Source organism: Pantherophis guttatus, chromosome 3, assembly GCF_059756535.1.
Source record: "Pantherophis guttatus breed Tessera chromosome 3, ASM5975653v1, whole genome shotgun sequence".
In the NCBI taxonomy this organism is placed as follows: Eukaryota; Metazoa; Chordata; class Lepidosauria; order Squamata; family Colubridae; genus Pantherophis; species Pantherophis guttatus.
The window spans coordinates 39220031-39233761 of record NC_142065.1 but is presented as its reverse complement, the minus strand read 5'-3'; the positions used below and the strand labels follow the sequence as shown (position 1 = coordinate 39233761).

Below are 13731 nucleotides of genomic sequence, written 5' to 3'. Positions count from 1 at the left end.
AAAAGCAAACTGTCCAAATTATGGCGGTAAGTATAATAGGCCTCTCATCTGTGTATTTGCTTTTAAATCCAAAAAGTCACGAGAATGTAAAATACACAGTGAACTCTAAAATCTGGAACCCAAGATAAATATGATATGTGCATTGTCTCCATGCTGAAATATGTTTCCATCACAAATAATAGTACAGATTATAAAATGAGTAAACCCTTCTAAAATTATGCTAGTTTAGTGGAGAGCCCTCTGGCCGCTTAAACAAATTAATAGAAGAAAAGACAACAACATGTCAACCTCCAAAAAAACATCTGCTCATCTTCTTACTACAACAAATTGTTATTACTTTTGTGCATAGAAATAGAACATAGAAATACATCAAACTATTCACAATGGTCATCTGCATTTGCTTTCTACATTACTAGTAACAACAGATACTCACAGTTGTAGCGTACTGAATATCCTTCCAGATGGAAGTCTCCCGAGAGAGATCCGAGGCTTCAAAAAGGTTCTCTAGGATCACCTCCCCAATCATATCATGCCGGGAAAACCTGTCGAAGTCAAAGACACTAAGATGGACCTTTCTATTGGTCAGCTCTTCATAGGGCACAGGAAACTGAAAGCATTCATCAAAGGTGGGATTGAGAGTTTTCCTGTGCACTCGTGTTTGGAATTTGCGTTTTCGGTCAGGCAAGAGGTAGATCTTAACATAGGGATCAGAACTGCCACAGAGGTCCTTAGCAGGCAAGTCAAATGCCTTGAGGATCCGCACAATCAAAGTCTCATTTTCATAGTCGTATTTCAAAGAAAAATTTATTTTCCCACAGGTTTTTTCAGCTTCTTTCTTGGGGTCCTCAGAGTCCACAGATTTCTGTTTGTACAGCTCAGGCTTGATCCGGCCAATGCAAGTGGGCTGCTCTGCTGCAAGTGGTAGATCTGTGCCATAGTCCACACTGGAAACATGCATCTGTCTGGGCAGGTGCCTCTTGAAAGAAATGTGCCTGCAAGAGTTAAAAGGAGGAGAACATATTGCATGCCTGGAAATAACTGACATTTATTGTCTGACCCACTATGAGAATATCAAATGGAACGTAGACCATGCGCAGGCCAGAAGTAGGGAGCTAACCCTCTCCTCTCCTCTCCTCAAATTCTGAGATGAGCCACTTTATCTCCTGGATAAAGAAAGATGAGCTTCTGGTGTTAGCAAATGCCTACAGATTTATCTTACATGGATTCGAACTATTAAAATAATTATCATCCACATAACAGCCTACAATGAACCAGAATGTTTGAAAAAAAATGTTTTAATTTCATCCATCCTCCCTATATAGTTTTAAATTTCAGTTCAGCAGTTGAACAACCTCTGGAGAGCTATATGTCCCCCATTTACTTTTAAACAAAGGAGAAGTTACTGTACTTTTGCTATATTTAAAAGATAACAATTTTTTATTAATTTGCAGGAAAGAGAATTTTAAATCTTTTACAACTTATCTTAATAGAGGATTTATGTCCAAGAAAAACTGCTATGACTTTAATCTCCTGGGAAATGAGGCACGTCATCACTTGTTCCTTTTGCTCCCTAACTTACCCCGCTAAACATGCTCCAGAGATCAGCATGATTTATTAAACATGCCATAATTTGTTGTATCATGGAAGAGGGAGGAGGGAAGGGAAGGGATTGTTATCATTTATATATATCCAAGGGCTCTTCCTCATGCACACTCCTTCAGTCCTTGAATTGGCAGAAAAACACAGTGACATAAATTGTGTCACCCCAACATCCAATACCTATTCTGCTTCAGTGCAACAGACACTGTCCTTGCAGTTTAAAGGTAGACAAATTAAGAGCAGTAATTAGTGGATTCTCCTAGTTGTATTTTCTCTTTCAGTTAATGCCATCTGCCAGGAAGAAAAGTAACTACCACTCTCCTTAATATGTGATAGGGAAGACTTAAGTTCTTGTAGGTGATGTCTAAGATGGAAGCTTAAGCTACCTTCAGCTTTCCCAAGTGACAGGTGAGTGGCATGGATGATAGAGCTATGCTGATGTTTTCTGGAAATTCCTCTCTTGCTTCATCTCATAACTTTTCTATCATCCATTCACCTGTCAGTGAGGCTATTTTCTAATACAGGTTTAATACATTTTCAGAAGAGCAATAGAGTCTTATTCAAAAGTAGCCTGAGTGAGAGGTCACTGGTGCATTGAAGGTACTAATGCCAGGGGCATTGGATAATTTCCTTTCCACGTCATTCAAGATAATACTGCTGCCAGCAAGTGGCTGTGATCAATAACAGTTGTAAAAGTAATCAAAATGGCACTGCCTCCAAAGTAATGAAAATGGTGGGAACTTCAGCTTCATGAATTCCCTTGTGGGCAGAAGCAGTAGAAAAACAGTTCTGTCCTAATTTGAACTAAATCCAACAACACCTAGCTGGCAGAATGTGGCTCTCTTTCCTAATTAAATCCCACTCTTTCAAGAGAATGCTAAAGCTGTATTTAACAAAACAGGTCTAGCGGTAAACCTTGTGCTGTTCTCAAAGTACCAATTACGTAATACGCGGAGAGATGCTCCTGGGAAGCCAGGTGTCTGGTCACTTTCTGCAGTCTGAGCTAACGCGGCCATTAGGCAGTGCCTAGAAATTGGTAGAAAGGGAGTGGGGCAAATCAGTCTCAAGTGGTTAACAGGAGCTGCACAAATTCATTGTGCTTCATTGATTTTGTAATCATCAATATTATCAATGAAGCTTCATAAATCTATACAGCAAGATTTGTGTCAGGAGAAGAGTAAAAACGAGAACTGCTAAAGACAAATGTAAAGTGTCTCAACAATGGGCTGGGGATGAGACAAAGGAAATATCACCAAGATAGATTCATTAAAAATGGCCCGCATGCATCTTTGTGTCATGATTAGTAGAATGTGAGAATGAACCCTAAGGAAAGTACTGACTCTCCTTCCTAGCTATTAGATCAGAACTTATGAGAATTATGATAAAATGTGGGGAAGGAAAAGAAGAAAACCACCATATATTTATTATATTCTATTCATTTATTTCCAGTACTTGTTGACCATCCCATTCAGGCAACTTTGCTGGTGTACAAGAAGATAAAAATTGCCATTAAAACAAGCTATACCAAGCAGCCCATACTTCCAAAGATAACCATCCCTATCAGCCAGTTAAAGTCAAAAGCATAGGAGAATAAAAAATTAAATACTTTTTGGAATGCAAGAAGGGGGATACTTTCTGTACTTCTGGAAACCAGGTGGCAGAGCACTACAGTCTGCCTGATGCAGGACTTGTCCGCTTCCCATGGAGAAAAATCTCTCAGCAAGCCTCTTGAGAAATTGAGAAATTGGGTCAGCATAACTTTGGCAAGGCAGTGTGACACCATATATGTTTTTAAGTAATTGTATGTTTTTTTTTTAATTGGGATTAGAAGTATCCGAGTAACCAATGCAGCAACCTGGGAGTTACTGTTAATCTGCAGAGGCAGAGATGATCTGTCAGCAGTCTGACCAATATGTTCTGGACCAGTTGCAGCATCTGAGATTCTCCAAAACATATAGGGTGCAGAGCAGTAACCCAATCATGTGATGGGCAAAGTATGGGCAAAAGCCCTCCAGTCACTACCTTTACTTGTTTAAACAGAAGCACTGGATCCAGGAGGACCTCTAAGTTGCAAACCCTCTCTGTCTACAGTCAGTATTTCTAGCACGCAATATACTGCATTGAGGCGGGAGAACGCACTAATCATATTTCTTTCTATATCTTATACAATTGGTTCCCAGGGGAACTTTTCTAATTGAATTTCTTAATGCGTTTCCCTTTCTGTTTTCAGTGAATTAACTTAATGGATATGAGTAAGAAAATCTTAAACTAAGAATGGCAGGCATGAATCTACCAAAGGGACAATATTTACTACCTCATTCAGCCTCTCCTGACCAAGACTTTAGAAATTTAACATTTAGAAATTTACAGCCCTGACAACACGCTTGGTTAATATTCCTGAGACAGAGCATCATTATATTTCTTATAAGAGTCTTTTTTTATGTCTTGATTTGACCATTGTACCATGTCTTCCTTGTTGTTTTTTGATATGGGAGTCAGATTTTTATTATTACAATCACTTGGACTTTTTCTCTGGCCAGCCACTACATATTTTAATATGAGGTTATGAATTATTTGCTGATATTATAACCTTATTCTTAATCCAAGGAGTCTGGAAAAGTTTTTTTTAAATTAGTTTTACTTGTTGGGTTATTATGCCACCAGTGTACCTGGTACTTTCAGAATATGAAAACTGCTTCCTGCCTCAAGGAATTTCAATTCAACACATGGAAGCAACAGAGGAATTGGAAAACAAGGGAAGCAGAACGGAACAATCCCACTGCAGTCTTTTCGTTTTTCAACAATCAATCTCAATTTAGTAACCATTACACCCTACGCACAGAGCTGGAGGATATATATACTTCCTATTTGAATACATTCTTAATAGCAGAACTAACTTGTACTGTGAAGTTATATATATCTAGAAGTAGACACTCAATTAAAATGCTCGCTGTCTAAGCTGAGGCATAAAATTAGTATCAAAGAATGAGCTTGTAGAAACAAAGATATTGCCTTGAGATTAAGGTAAAATACATAACAAATTAACTATATGCTGTCTCCAAAAATTTCCAATGTATTACAGTGACAGCCTTCTGATTATATCTAGTACTGTATATCCTCTCCCATAAAAGGAAATAAAAACAATTATATTTTTGTTGCAAGTAGCATTAAAAAAATCAGACCAATTTCTCCTCACTGTGTGGAATAAGCAAACCTGATTAGGCCTTCCAGTGAAGGAATATAGGGGTATAAATGTATTCATATGGTAGATACATGTATATATGTCTGCATATATTTATGTACATTCTGCCCAATACAACATATCAATGCAATCCTAAAAGCCCAGAAAGAGCGTCAATAGTGACATTAGGCTGTAAAAGATTGCATTCAGGGGAAGCTGAGAAAGGGAGATCGGTATGTAGAAGAACCATTCACAAAACTACTGTAGGAATATCTTGTAGATATTACACAGATTCATAAGTATGCCTGTGTGATATTTCCTGCCTGAGTAGAATAACATCAACCAAAGAAATGGGAAATAAAATAGACAGCAATAGATGTTCTCTTTATAGATATTTCTGATTGAAAATGCCAATGTTCTTCATTATTAACTTCATACTTAGAAATGATAGAAATTCTCTCTCTTCTATGGGAGAAACTGATAGATACCTGAGTAAAATTTGCTCTTTTATTGTATATCCAACAACCCCATGAGTGCAATCATTCTACATCTCAGCTGAAAAGATTATGTGAGTGAGATATGAGTATCAGTGACCTCTGGGCAAAAAAGTCCCAGATTGTCCTCAGCATTCAGATTTCTACATACCCTGCCTTTCTTTGTAGTGAATCTTCACGCATGCATTATTCCTCCATTTAAGACTAGAGTGACCCTAAGGCAGTAGCTCATCTTAAACACTAGAATGCAGCTTCCTCTAAGCCAATGCAGTGAATGATATGTCAAGTCCGTTTATCTAATTATTCTTGCTTGAGCCACACAAGCAAGAAAAGGCTGTAATTCCATCTGACAGTATGCCATGTCACTGATACATCTCCTTGACTCTGTAAATTCTAACAAAATTAAAGTAGCCACAAACATATTGACAGCTTGACACAATGAGGTCAAGTCACAAAAATAAGGTTTGAATCTTTTAGTTAAGATTAACAGCCCTCAGGGAGTTTAGTGTAATACATGAGCTGGTTTACTATCAAGTCAACCTTTGGCAGAGACCAACATTTAATAAGAGGAGTTTCCTTCAGTTCAGATCTAGGTGGTTCATGTCAGCCAAAAGTTCAGCTTAATCACCTTTTTTGCTTAGTGATTTTCAAGTGTCAAAAATACATTTACAACGAAAAAGTTGCTATTTCAGATAGTGGATATGGCAGAATTAGTCTGAATTTGATCATAGTCAGGTTCTTGATCCTAGACAGATGAATCTGGAGACCACAAGTTAAGGAAGTATGATCTAAAACAATAGATAACAGCCCAAGAATTGCTCTTACCTGGTGGAAGACGCAGGTTCTGTTGTTTGTCTCTGCATTCGTGTGCGTCGCATGAGATGATCTTTCATAGACATTTGAACTTCTGCTGGGATATCTGGTGAAGTGTGACTGATTTTTACTGCTGCTTCCAAGAATCCAAGAGTCCCAGTATCTTTTAGCTTGTCAGCCATATTGTCTTTGTCGTGCTCTGCCAAATTCTGAGTGGTGGGGGTGTTAGTTGAAATAGATTTGTTCCTCCAAGGAACCCAACACAGCTTCCAAAAAAGGAATAGAAAAACTGCCACTAGAGCCAGTCCGCATACAATTACTATCACTGCAAGAAGACTGATGGAGAGTTCTGAAGGACAAGAAATGGGGGAGGGATAGTGGGGCAACAGGCCAGGGGAAAAGGGAAAAAAGTGAAAAAAATAGGAAAGAGAAAAGAAAAAAAAAAGAATTTGATGAGAAAGATGAAAGAATAAGAACAAATATCAAAATGGTGTGGCCATTACACCCACACGTGCCCTTGCATTTACAAAGGTAATAGATTTCTTTATTTCCATGTTTCAAGTCCTTTCAATGCAACTTTCAAGGATGTTTTGCAAAGGAAAACCACAGTTAAGGCTCTGTGTATTTCCTGCTTTAAATAAGAGAAGTAAATTCTACACTATCCGTTGTCAACTCTTAAATAAAAGAGGTAAATTTTATGCTATCTTTTGCTCTCCAGATGTGTTGGACTTCAACTCCTATAGCAGATTAAAATTAGTCTGTGATAATTTGTAAAACCAGAACATACACTTTAACACAGCCACTAAACAGTACTTCAGTTATGAGGAGGCTTTCAATCCAGAGATTATTCGTAATCTGTTTTCTCCATTAATCCTTTGTAAAAAGTGTATCTTTAGATTGTCCCTGTGCTTTTGTGGTTCTTTCTTGAACTGAACTAGCAGTTATCTATATGGAAAGAGGAACTTTCTAGAATCTTTTGTCAACAACTTACATTAATCAGAAAGAAAATCCACTTTTCTTTTATATGTTCCACCCTAATTGTAAACAATATTAATTTTAAATATCTAGTACTACACATATTAACCGCTGCCAGGATTGCCTATGTTGGAAACAGCCATGTACACCCGCAGAGAAACTGGTCATACAAAAGATCATGAATTGTGCAGAAATGGACAAATTAACGCTGAGTTTAAGAGATAAAGAGACATCGATATTTTACAATGTGTGGGAACAGTGGTATAACTGGACAGAACGGAGATAGGTTGAAGATAGATAGTTATTAAGTACAAGTAATAGATAAAATAAGAATGTAAATACGCACAATTTAATTTTGTAAATAATGCATGAATTATTGTCACAAGAAAAATACCACAATTAGCTGTCGTTGAGTGAAATAATTGTTTATGTTTTTAATGTAATAAAAGTTTAATAAAGTGTTTATAAAAATATTAATTTTAAATTTATCATAAAGGTTGCTATATCACGGCCATATGTAATTGAAGGATGGTGAGCTGCATCTTAGATATGTCTTTATCAGCTGACTTCCTGACTTTATCAGACACTCCCATTTTAGGAGTCACAGGCTTACCACTGAAACCTCTTTGGCCTTTACTTTCCACTTTCTCTCCAGTTTTTCGTTCAGGAAGTACTTCTTCAGTTTTTCATCCTTTTTTCCTAATGTTGCTGTCACTTGACATCACTATATCCATCACTACTCCTGTCTTCTGGTCCTTATCTACCACAATATCTGGTTGATTGGCCAGTACCTGCCTGCCTGTTTGGATCTAGAAGTCCCATAGGAGCTTAGCTTTCTTATTCTCAATCTTTTGTGGGATGCCCCACTACCTGTATGGTATGCTACAAAAAGGGAGTAATGTGGCCTGTCTGTTCAGTAGACTTCTTAATGTGTTTATGGAATTTAATATATGTGTGTGTGTTTTGGATTGTAAATGAATCCTTCTGATAATTGGGTTGAAGCAGCTGAGTTTGAAGAAATGAATTGTGTCATAATCCTTTCTTTAGATAATTAATGAGGAAAAAATATCTTAATGTTGGATACAAATCACCTTTCAAAATACTCCACCAGATATTAGCAGATATTTTTTCAAAGAAATTTCCTCATAATTTCTCAAAAGTATGGCTTCTTTAACAGTGGTAGAATTACTAAGTCCATGGGGAGGAATGGTGTCTTCCCTTGAGATATATTTGAAGTAAGGAAGCTACAGCCAACTAGAAAGATTATTATATAATGAAAGACAAGATATTCATATGCACCCATTAGTCATGTCATAACTAAGAGCAAAATACACTATGATGAACCAAGGAGACTTAATTTTGAGTGACTTTGTGGTTGTCTAAGATCTCTTAAAGACTCTCTAAGCATAGTAAGGGAGAGAGAGGAAATTAGAGTTTATTTGGCCAATATTTTCTGCAATAAAAAAGATTTAGTGGTTTATCAAACTTCCATAAAAATACTACAAAATGTCCACAGTATAACTACAAAAAAAACCTATAAAATAAAAACCAACCCATCATAAATTACACATAGAATAATATGTAATTGATGTCATCGATTCATGAATGAATATGTCTAAGTTGGGTTTTAGTAACTTATGGAAAGCCAATTGGGTAAGAGTCCCTGACTTATGTGAAGAGTCTGTTCTCAAAAGCAGGCCTACGTACAAGAGGCCTGAACCTATACCCCATCACATATCACAGAACTGAGGAATTGCAAACAGGTCCTTCTCTGGATACATGAGTCAGTAGGTCAAAAGCAGCTCTACAAGCACTCCAGTGACAAACCATGTATGGCTTTAGAGCTGAAAAACAACATTCTTATTTATGATTGGAGGCTAGCAAGAAGCAATGTCTGAGGAGAAGATTTATTGTACTGATATTTTCAGATACTTATCAATAATGAGACCACTGGGTCCTAAACCAACTGAAGCTCAGAATGGCCTTCAAAGGCAGACCCAAGTAGAATTTCTACAAGTAGAAATTGTGGTTGTAGTGGTGTTGAGAAGACAAGATAGAATTATCATGCGCAAGGTGGGATTGGAAGCTGCATACCAGTTGAATCTGGATAAAGTATCCCTCTTCACTGGCTCCACAGCAGTGGCTGCCACAAATCCAGATATATACCACAAATCACAAACCTGCTCTTTCTACTTGTCAAAGCAACACCAGAAATATCAAGATACTTAAACTGATTCCCTGGTGGTTTCATGTAAAAAGGCAGCAAAGAAAGGAGAAAAAGGACCAATAAGGAAGCAGCCACTTGAACAGCCTATGCCCCCACCACCCAAAATGTCAGAAATAGTGGAATCATTGCAAAACAATGCCTCCAAATCTTAAATCATGTGAGGGTCCAAGACACCATGAGAAATACAATAAGGATGTAGTAGCCCCATCTAGATCTCCGGAAAGGTCATCAACAAGTACCTAGAGCTGAATCCTGACTGAAATGGTTTAGATAAGGTACTCCAGGACTGATACACTGATTAACAGTTTCAAAACCTTCTCCAAAAAGGAGAGCTTAGAAACATGGCAATAGTTGTCAGATACAGAAAGTTCCCAAGAAAGGCTTCTTAGGAGGAATATATTACAATCTATTTCAAGGTTGCCAGCTTTAGTCCTTTCAAAGAGGTGTAACTTATCTCACAGATCCAACCTACCCTACTTTCTCCAAACTACTTAAGGATCAAGAGGGGAAAAGATGAAACCCACAAATGGCCAGGGATAGCTGAGAGTGAGCATTCTATTCACTTTATCAGAGTCCCAAATGTGGTCAGACATTGCCCCAGGTCAGTGGTGAAATGTAAAATTTGTTACTACCAGTTCTGTGGGCGTGGCTTGGTGGGGGGGGTAATATGACTGAGTGGGCATGGCCAACTTTTTTTTTTTTTTACTTTTAAAAGCATTTTTTCTACAACCTCTTCAGCTGAAGAGGTTGTAAAAAAAAATGCTTTTAAAGCCTCTGATGATCCCAGCTGACTTGCCTGATCAGCAGAGGCTTTTTTTCCTTTTAAAAACATTTTTTCTATAACCTCTTCGGCCAAAGAGGTTGTAGAAAAAATGCTTTTAAAAGCCTCTGATGATCCCAGCTGAGCCGCACGATCATCAGAGGCTTTTTTTTTTTTACTTTTAAAAGCATTTTTTTGGCCAAAGAGGTTGTAGAAAAAATGCTTTTAAAAATTAAAAAAAAAAAGCCTCTGATGATTGCGCAGCTCAGCTGGGCAATGGGGGGGGGACAGGGATTTTTGCTACCGGTTCTCCAAACCACCCGCTTCCATTGCTACCGGATCGGGCGATCCAGTCCGAACCGGGACCATTTCACCCCTGCCCCAGGTACTATGGTTGACTCCACCCCATTAAGAGTCAAGACTGAAAAATGTGAGCAATTTATTGGCAAAATGCTGTGCTAACTGGACACAGCAATCAGGTAGAAGATTTACTTCTTGCCCTTTCATTAATATAAAATTGGCCACCTTAAATCAAGCTCATTGAATGAAAAACTGCCAATGCTTTAACTCTCTTACTGCCACAATATAGGCTCAGACTTGATTCAATACCTGTGCCCAGTAAGATTCACTTTTCATCTTTTTCCACTGACTTTCTAGGCATCTTTTCTACTGTTTCATCTCCTAGAAAACCTCAGCAAACCAATTAACAAGCCAGGATCAGTCAACAAGGAGAAACTGCTCAGGGGAAATCAAATAATCCTTCTCCAATCTGGGGTTCTTAAGGTGTACTGTATTTGATAATTTCTATAAACTCTGGTCAATATGGATGTCCCAATTCAATACATCTGGAACAGTGGTCACCAACCGGTGGTCCATGGACCACTGGTGGTCCATGAGAAAATTTTGGTAGTCCGCAGCGCACCTGGGTGGAGGAGCTGCTCTGGGATTAGAGCAGCTCCTCCTGTGACTAGAGCTCTGGAATATGGGACTGGTCAGGCAGCTCATGGTTGGGCTGTAAATCTCCGCCATAGAGGGAGGTTTGTGTAACTTGCAACTTTGCAGCGCAGCCCTCACCTGCCAGAATGAGGTAATGGTGCAAGGGGGTGGTGGTGCAGGTGGGCCAAAACAATGGGTGGCAGCAACCCCGGGCTGTTTCTTCCCCCTGCTGTAGCTTCCTGTCAGCTGAACCCACCAGTGGCTGTCCCTGCCCCTCGCCCTCCCTTCCCAGTCACTCCTCGCCTGGCCTGAGAAGGAAAGGGTGGGGGACGGAGATTCGCTCCATATTCCAGAGCAGGAGTGAAGCTTTGTCTCTTGCTGGATCTCACGGGTGTTTCTTCTGGCCCTTTTTGGTGCTCTGTGCACCTCGGTCTCTCAGAGAGATGCTTGACTTCCTCTCAGCCCCAAAACACTGGCTGATGAGAGAGATGAGAGAGAGAATCAGAGAGAGAATGAAAGAGAGAGAAAGAGAGAGAGAAAGAAAGAAAGAGACAGAGAGAGAATGAGAGAATGAAAGAGTGTGAGAGAGAGACAATGAGAGAAAGTGGGAGGGAGCTAAGAAAGAGAGAGGGGAGAAAGAGAGAGAGAGAATGAAAGAGAGAATGAGAGAGAGAGAATCAGAGAGAGAATGAGACAGAGAATCAGAATGAGAGAGAATCAGAATGAGAGAGACAGAGACAGACAGACAGACAGACAGACAGACAGACAGAGAATGAAAGAGAAAGAGAGAGAGAATCCGAATGAGAGAGAATGTGAGAGAGAAAAAGAATGAAAGAGAGAGAATGAGAGAGACAATCAGAGAGAGAAAGAAAGACAGAATGAAAAAGAATCAGAATGAGAGAGAGTGTATGTGTGGGAGAGAGAGAGAAAGAGAGAAGGGGAGAGTGCCTGAAGGACCCCATCCCGTCACTGGGAGTCCAGGTGCTTCAGCAAGCGGTGCGCTGGATTCGTATTAGTGGTCTGTGGGATTTAAAATTATGAACTTGGTGGTTCCTGAGGTCCAAAAGGTTGGGAACCCCTGATCTGGAAGAACCCCTGAACGGAAAAGAACAAACAGCATGCCTTCTGTCTTACTGTGTATAAACCTCAGCCATGTTTTCAGTACAGGTTTCTCCATTACATCTTTGAACAAGAAACTGCTTTAGAGAGCATAGGGCAGACATAACCAGTTTTAGCAATTTCTTGTTTCTCAGACTTACCGTATCTGGTGATACAGTCATTCTCTACAGTGTTAGTCATAATCCACTAGCAATAAGACATTTGATTTCTCAATTCTCTCTTTCTACCAAACCACAATCTTTATTATAACCATTGAAATTATGATTTGGTTGGCCAACAGACAATTGTTGCCTGACTTATGCATCTGGCAATTATGTACTTAAATTAATTAGCAGCTTTCTTTGTATAGAAATACAGTCAAGTAGAATAAATCCTATCCACACTTTTTATGAAACGTATGCTTTGGCATAGTAATGAATGTTACTTGTTCTGTACCGCTCATATTTCCTACTCTTTTATAAGCCATGTGGGACTGCTGATAAAGTATTGAAGGCTGGGATATTTAGAATGCAATTAATCTGAAGGTAATGACTAGTGTGTGTAACTATACATCCTCTTCAAGCATAGTTGATCAAATTATGATACTCGGAGGATTCACTTGGAGGACCCTGTGCTATCTGTTCATAGATAGCATCTGGAAATGGTAATTAAGAAGCACTTTTAGGATTGTAATGTTATATGAAGAGGATATTTTGCTTAATGTATTTATTCTCAAACTATTAATACAATTTTACAACATCTGTTAGCAACATGTATGGATTTTAGTCAATCAAAAAAGCTTCCCTGAGATCAGATATAGTTCTTAGAACAAATTTAAAGAATCTTTATTAGATAGCTATGCTTGATCAGTTATCTAGACAACTCGCACAAGTTCTTTATTAGAGTTGCATTGAATATATTCCATAAAATGCAACTCCCCTTTAAAGGAAAGTCCTCTCTATTGGGTCTCAAAGCCCTCTCAGGATTTGAACTTAGATGTCACTTCACGCCTAGACATCATTAGGAAGGAAAAGAGAAAGAAGACATGATGTTTAGTTTAGTTTAGTTTAGTTTATTTGATTTGTATACCGCCCTACTCCCGAAGGACTCAGGGCGGTGAACAGCCAAACAATAAAATACATAGATACAAAAAATTTAAAAAACAAGATAAAATCAAATTAAATCATTTTGGCCCAGACAGATTAAAACACCCCAATAATTTAAAAACAGATTAAAATTTACATATTTAAAAAAGGGAAGAGATTAGGCCAAGCCCGCCTGATGGAATAAAAAGGTCTTCACAGCGCGGCGGAAGGTGCGCAGATCCAGGATCCTCCGTATCTCCGGGGGGAGCTCATTCCAGACGGTAGGTGCCCCCACAGAGAAGGCTCTCCCCCTAGGGGCCTCCAGTCAACACTGTTTGGCTGACAGCACAGGGAGGAGTCCCTCTCTATGACAGCGTACTGGCCGGTGGGAGGCTATTGGTGGTAGTAGGCGGTCCCGTAGATAACCAGGTCCTAAGCCATGGAGCGCTTTAAAGGTGGTAACCAAAACCTTGAAGCGCACCCGGAAGACCACCGGGAGCCAGTGCAGCTCGCGCAGGAGAGGTGTTACATGGGAGCGCCATGTTGCTCCCATTACCACCCGC

At 39.1% G+C, this 13731-nt stretch overlaps 1 protein-coding gene across 3 annotated transcripts in view; it reads right to left on the bottom strand.

Annotated features, from left to right (window-relative positions):
• SYT6 (synaptotagmin 6) overlaps window positions 1-13731 on the bottom strand; it is a 147175-nt gene that overhangs the window by 69299 nt on the left and 64145 nt on the right. For all 3 annotated transcript variants that reach the window (XM_034414265.2, XM_087889353.1, XM_087889354.1), the window contains exons 2-3: window positions 6100-6436; window positions 434-992 (exon numbers count right to left, since the gene is read on the bottom strand). In XM_034414265.2, coding sequence (XP_034270156.1) covers window positions 434-992; window positions 6100-6436 — 896 coding nt within the window. The remainder of the gene's footprint in view (window positions 1-433; window positions 993-6099; window positions 6437-13731) is intronic.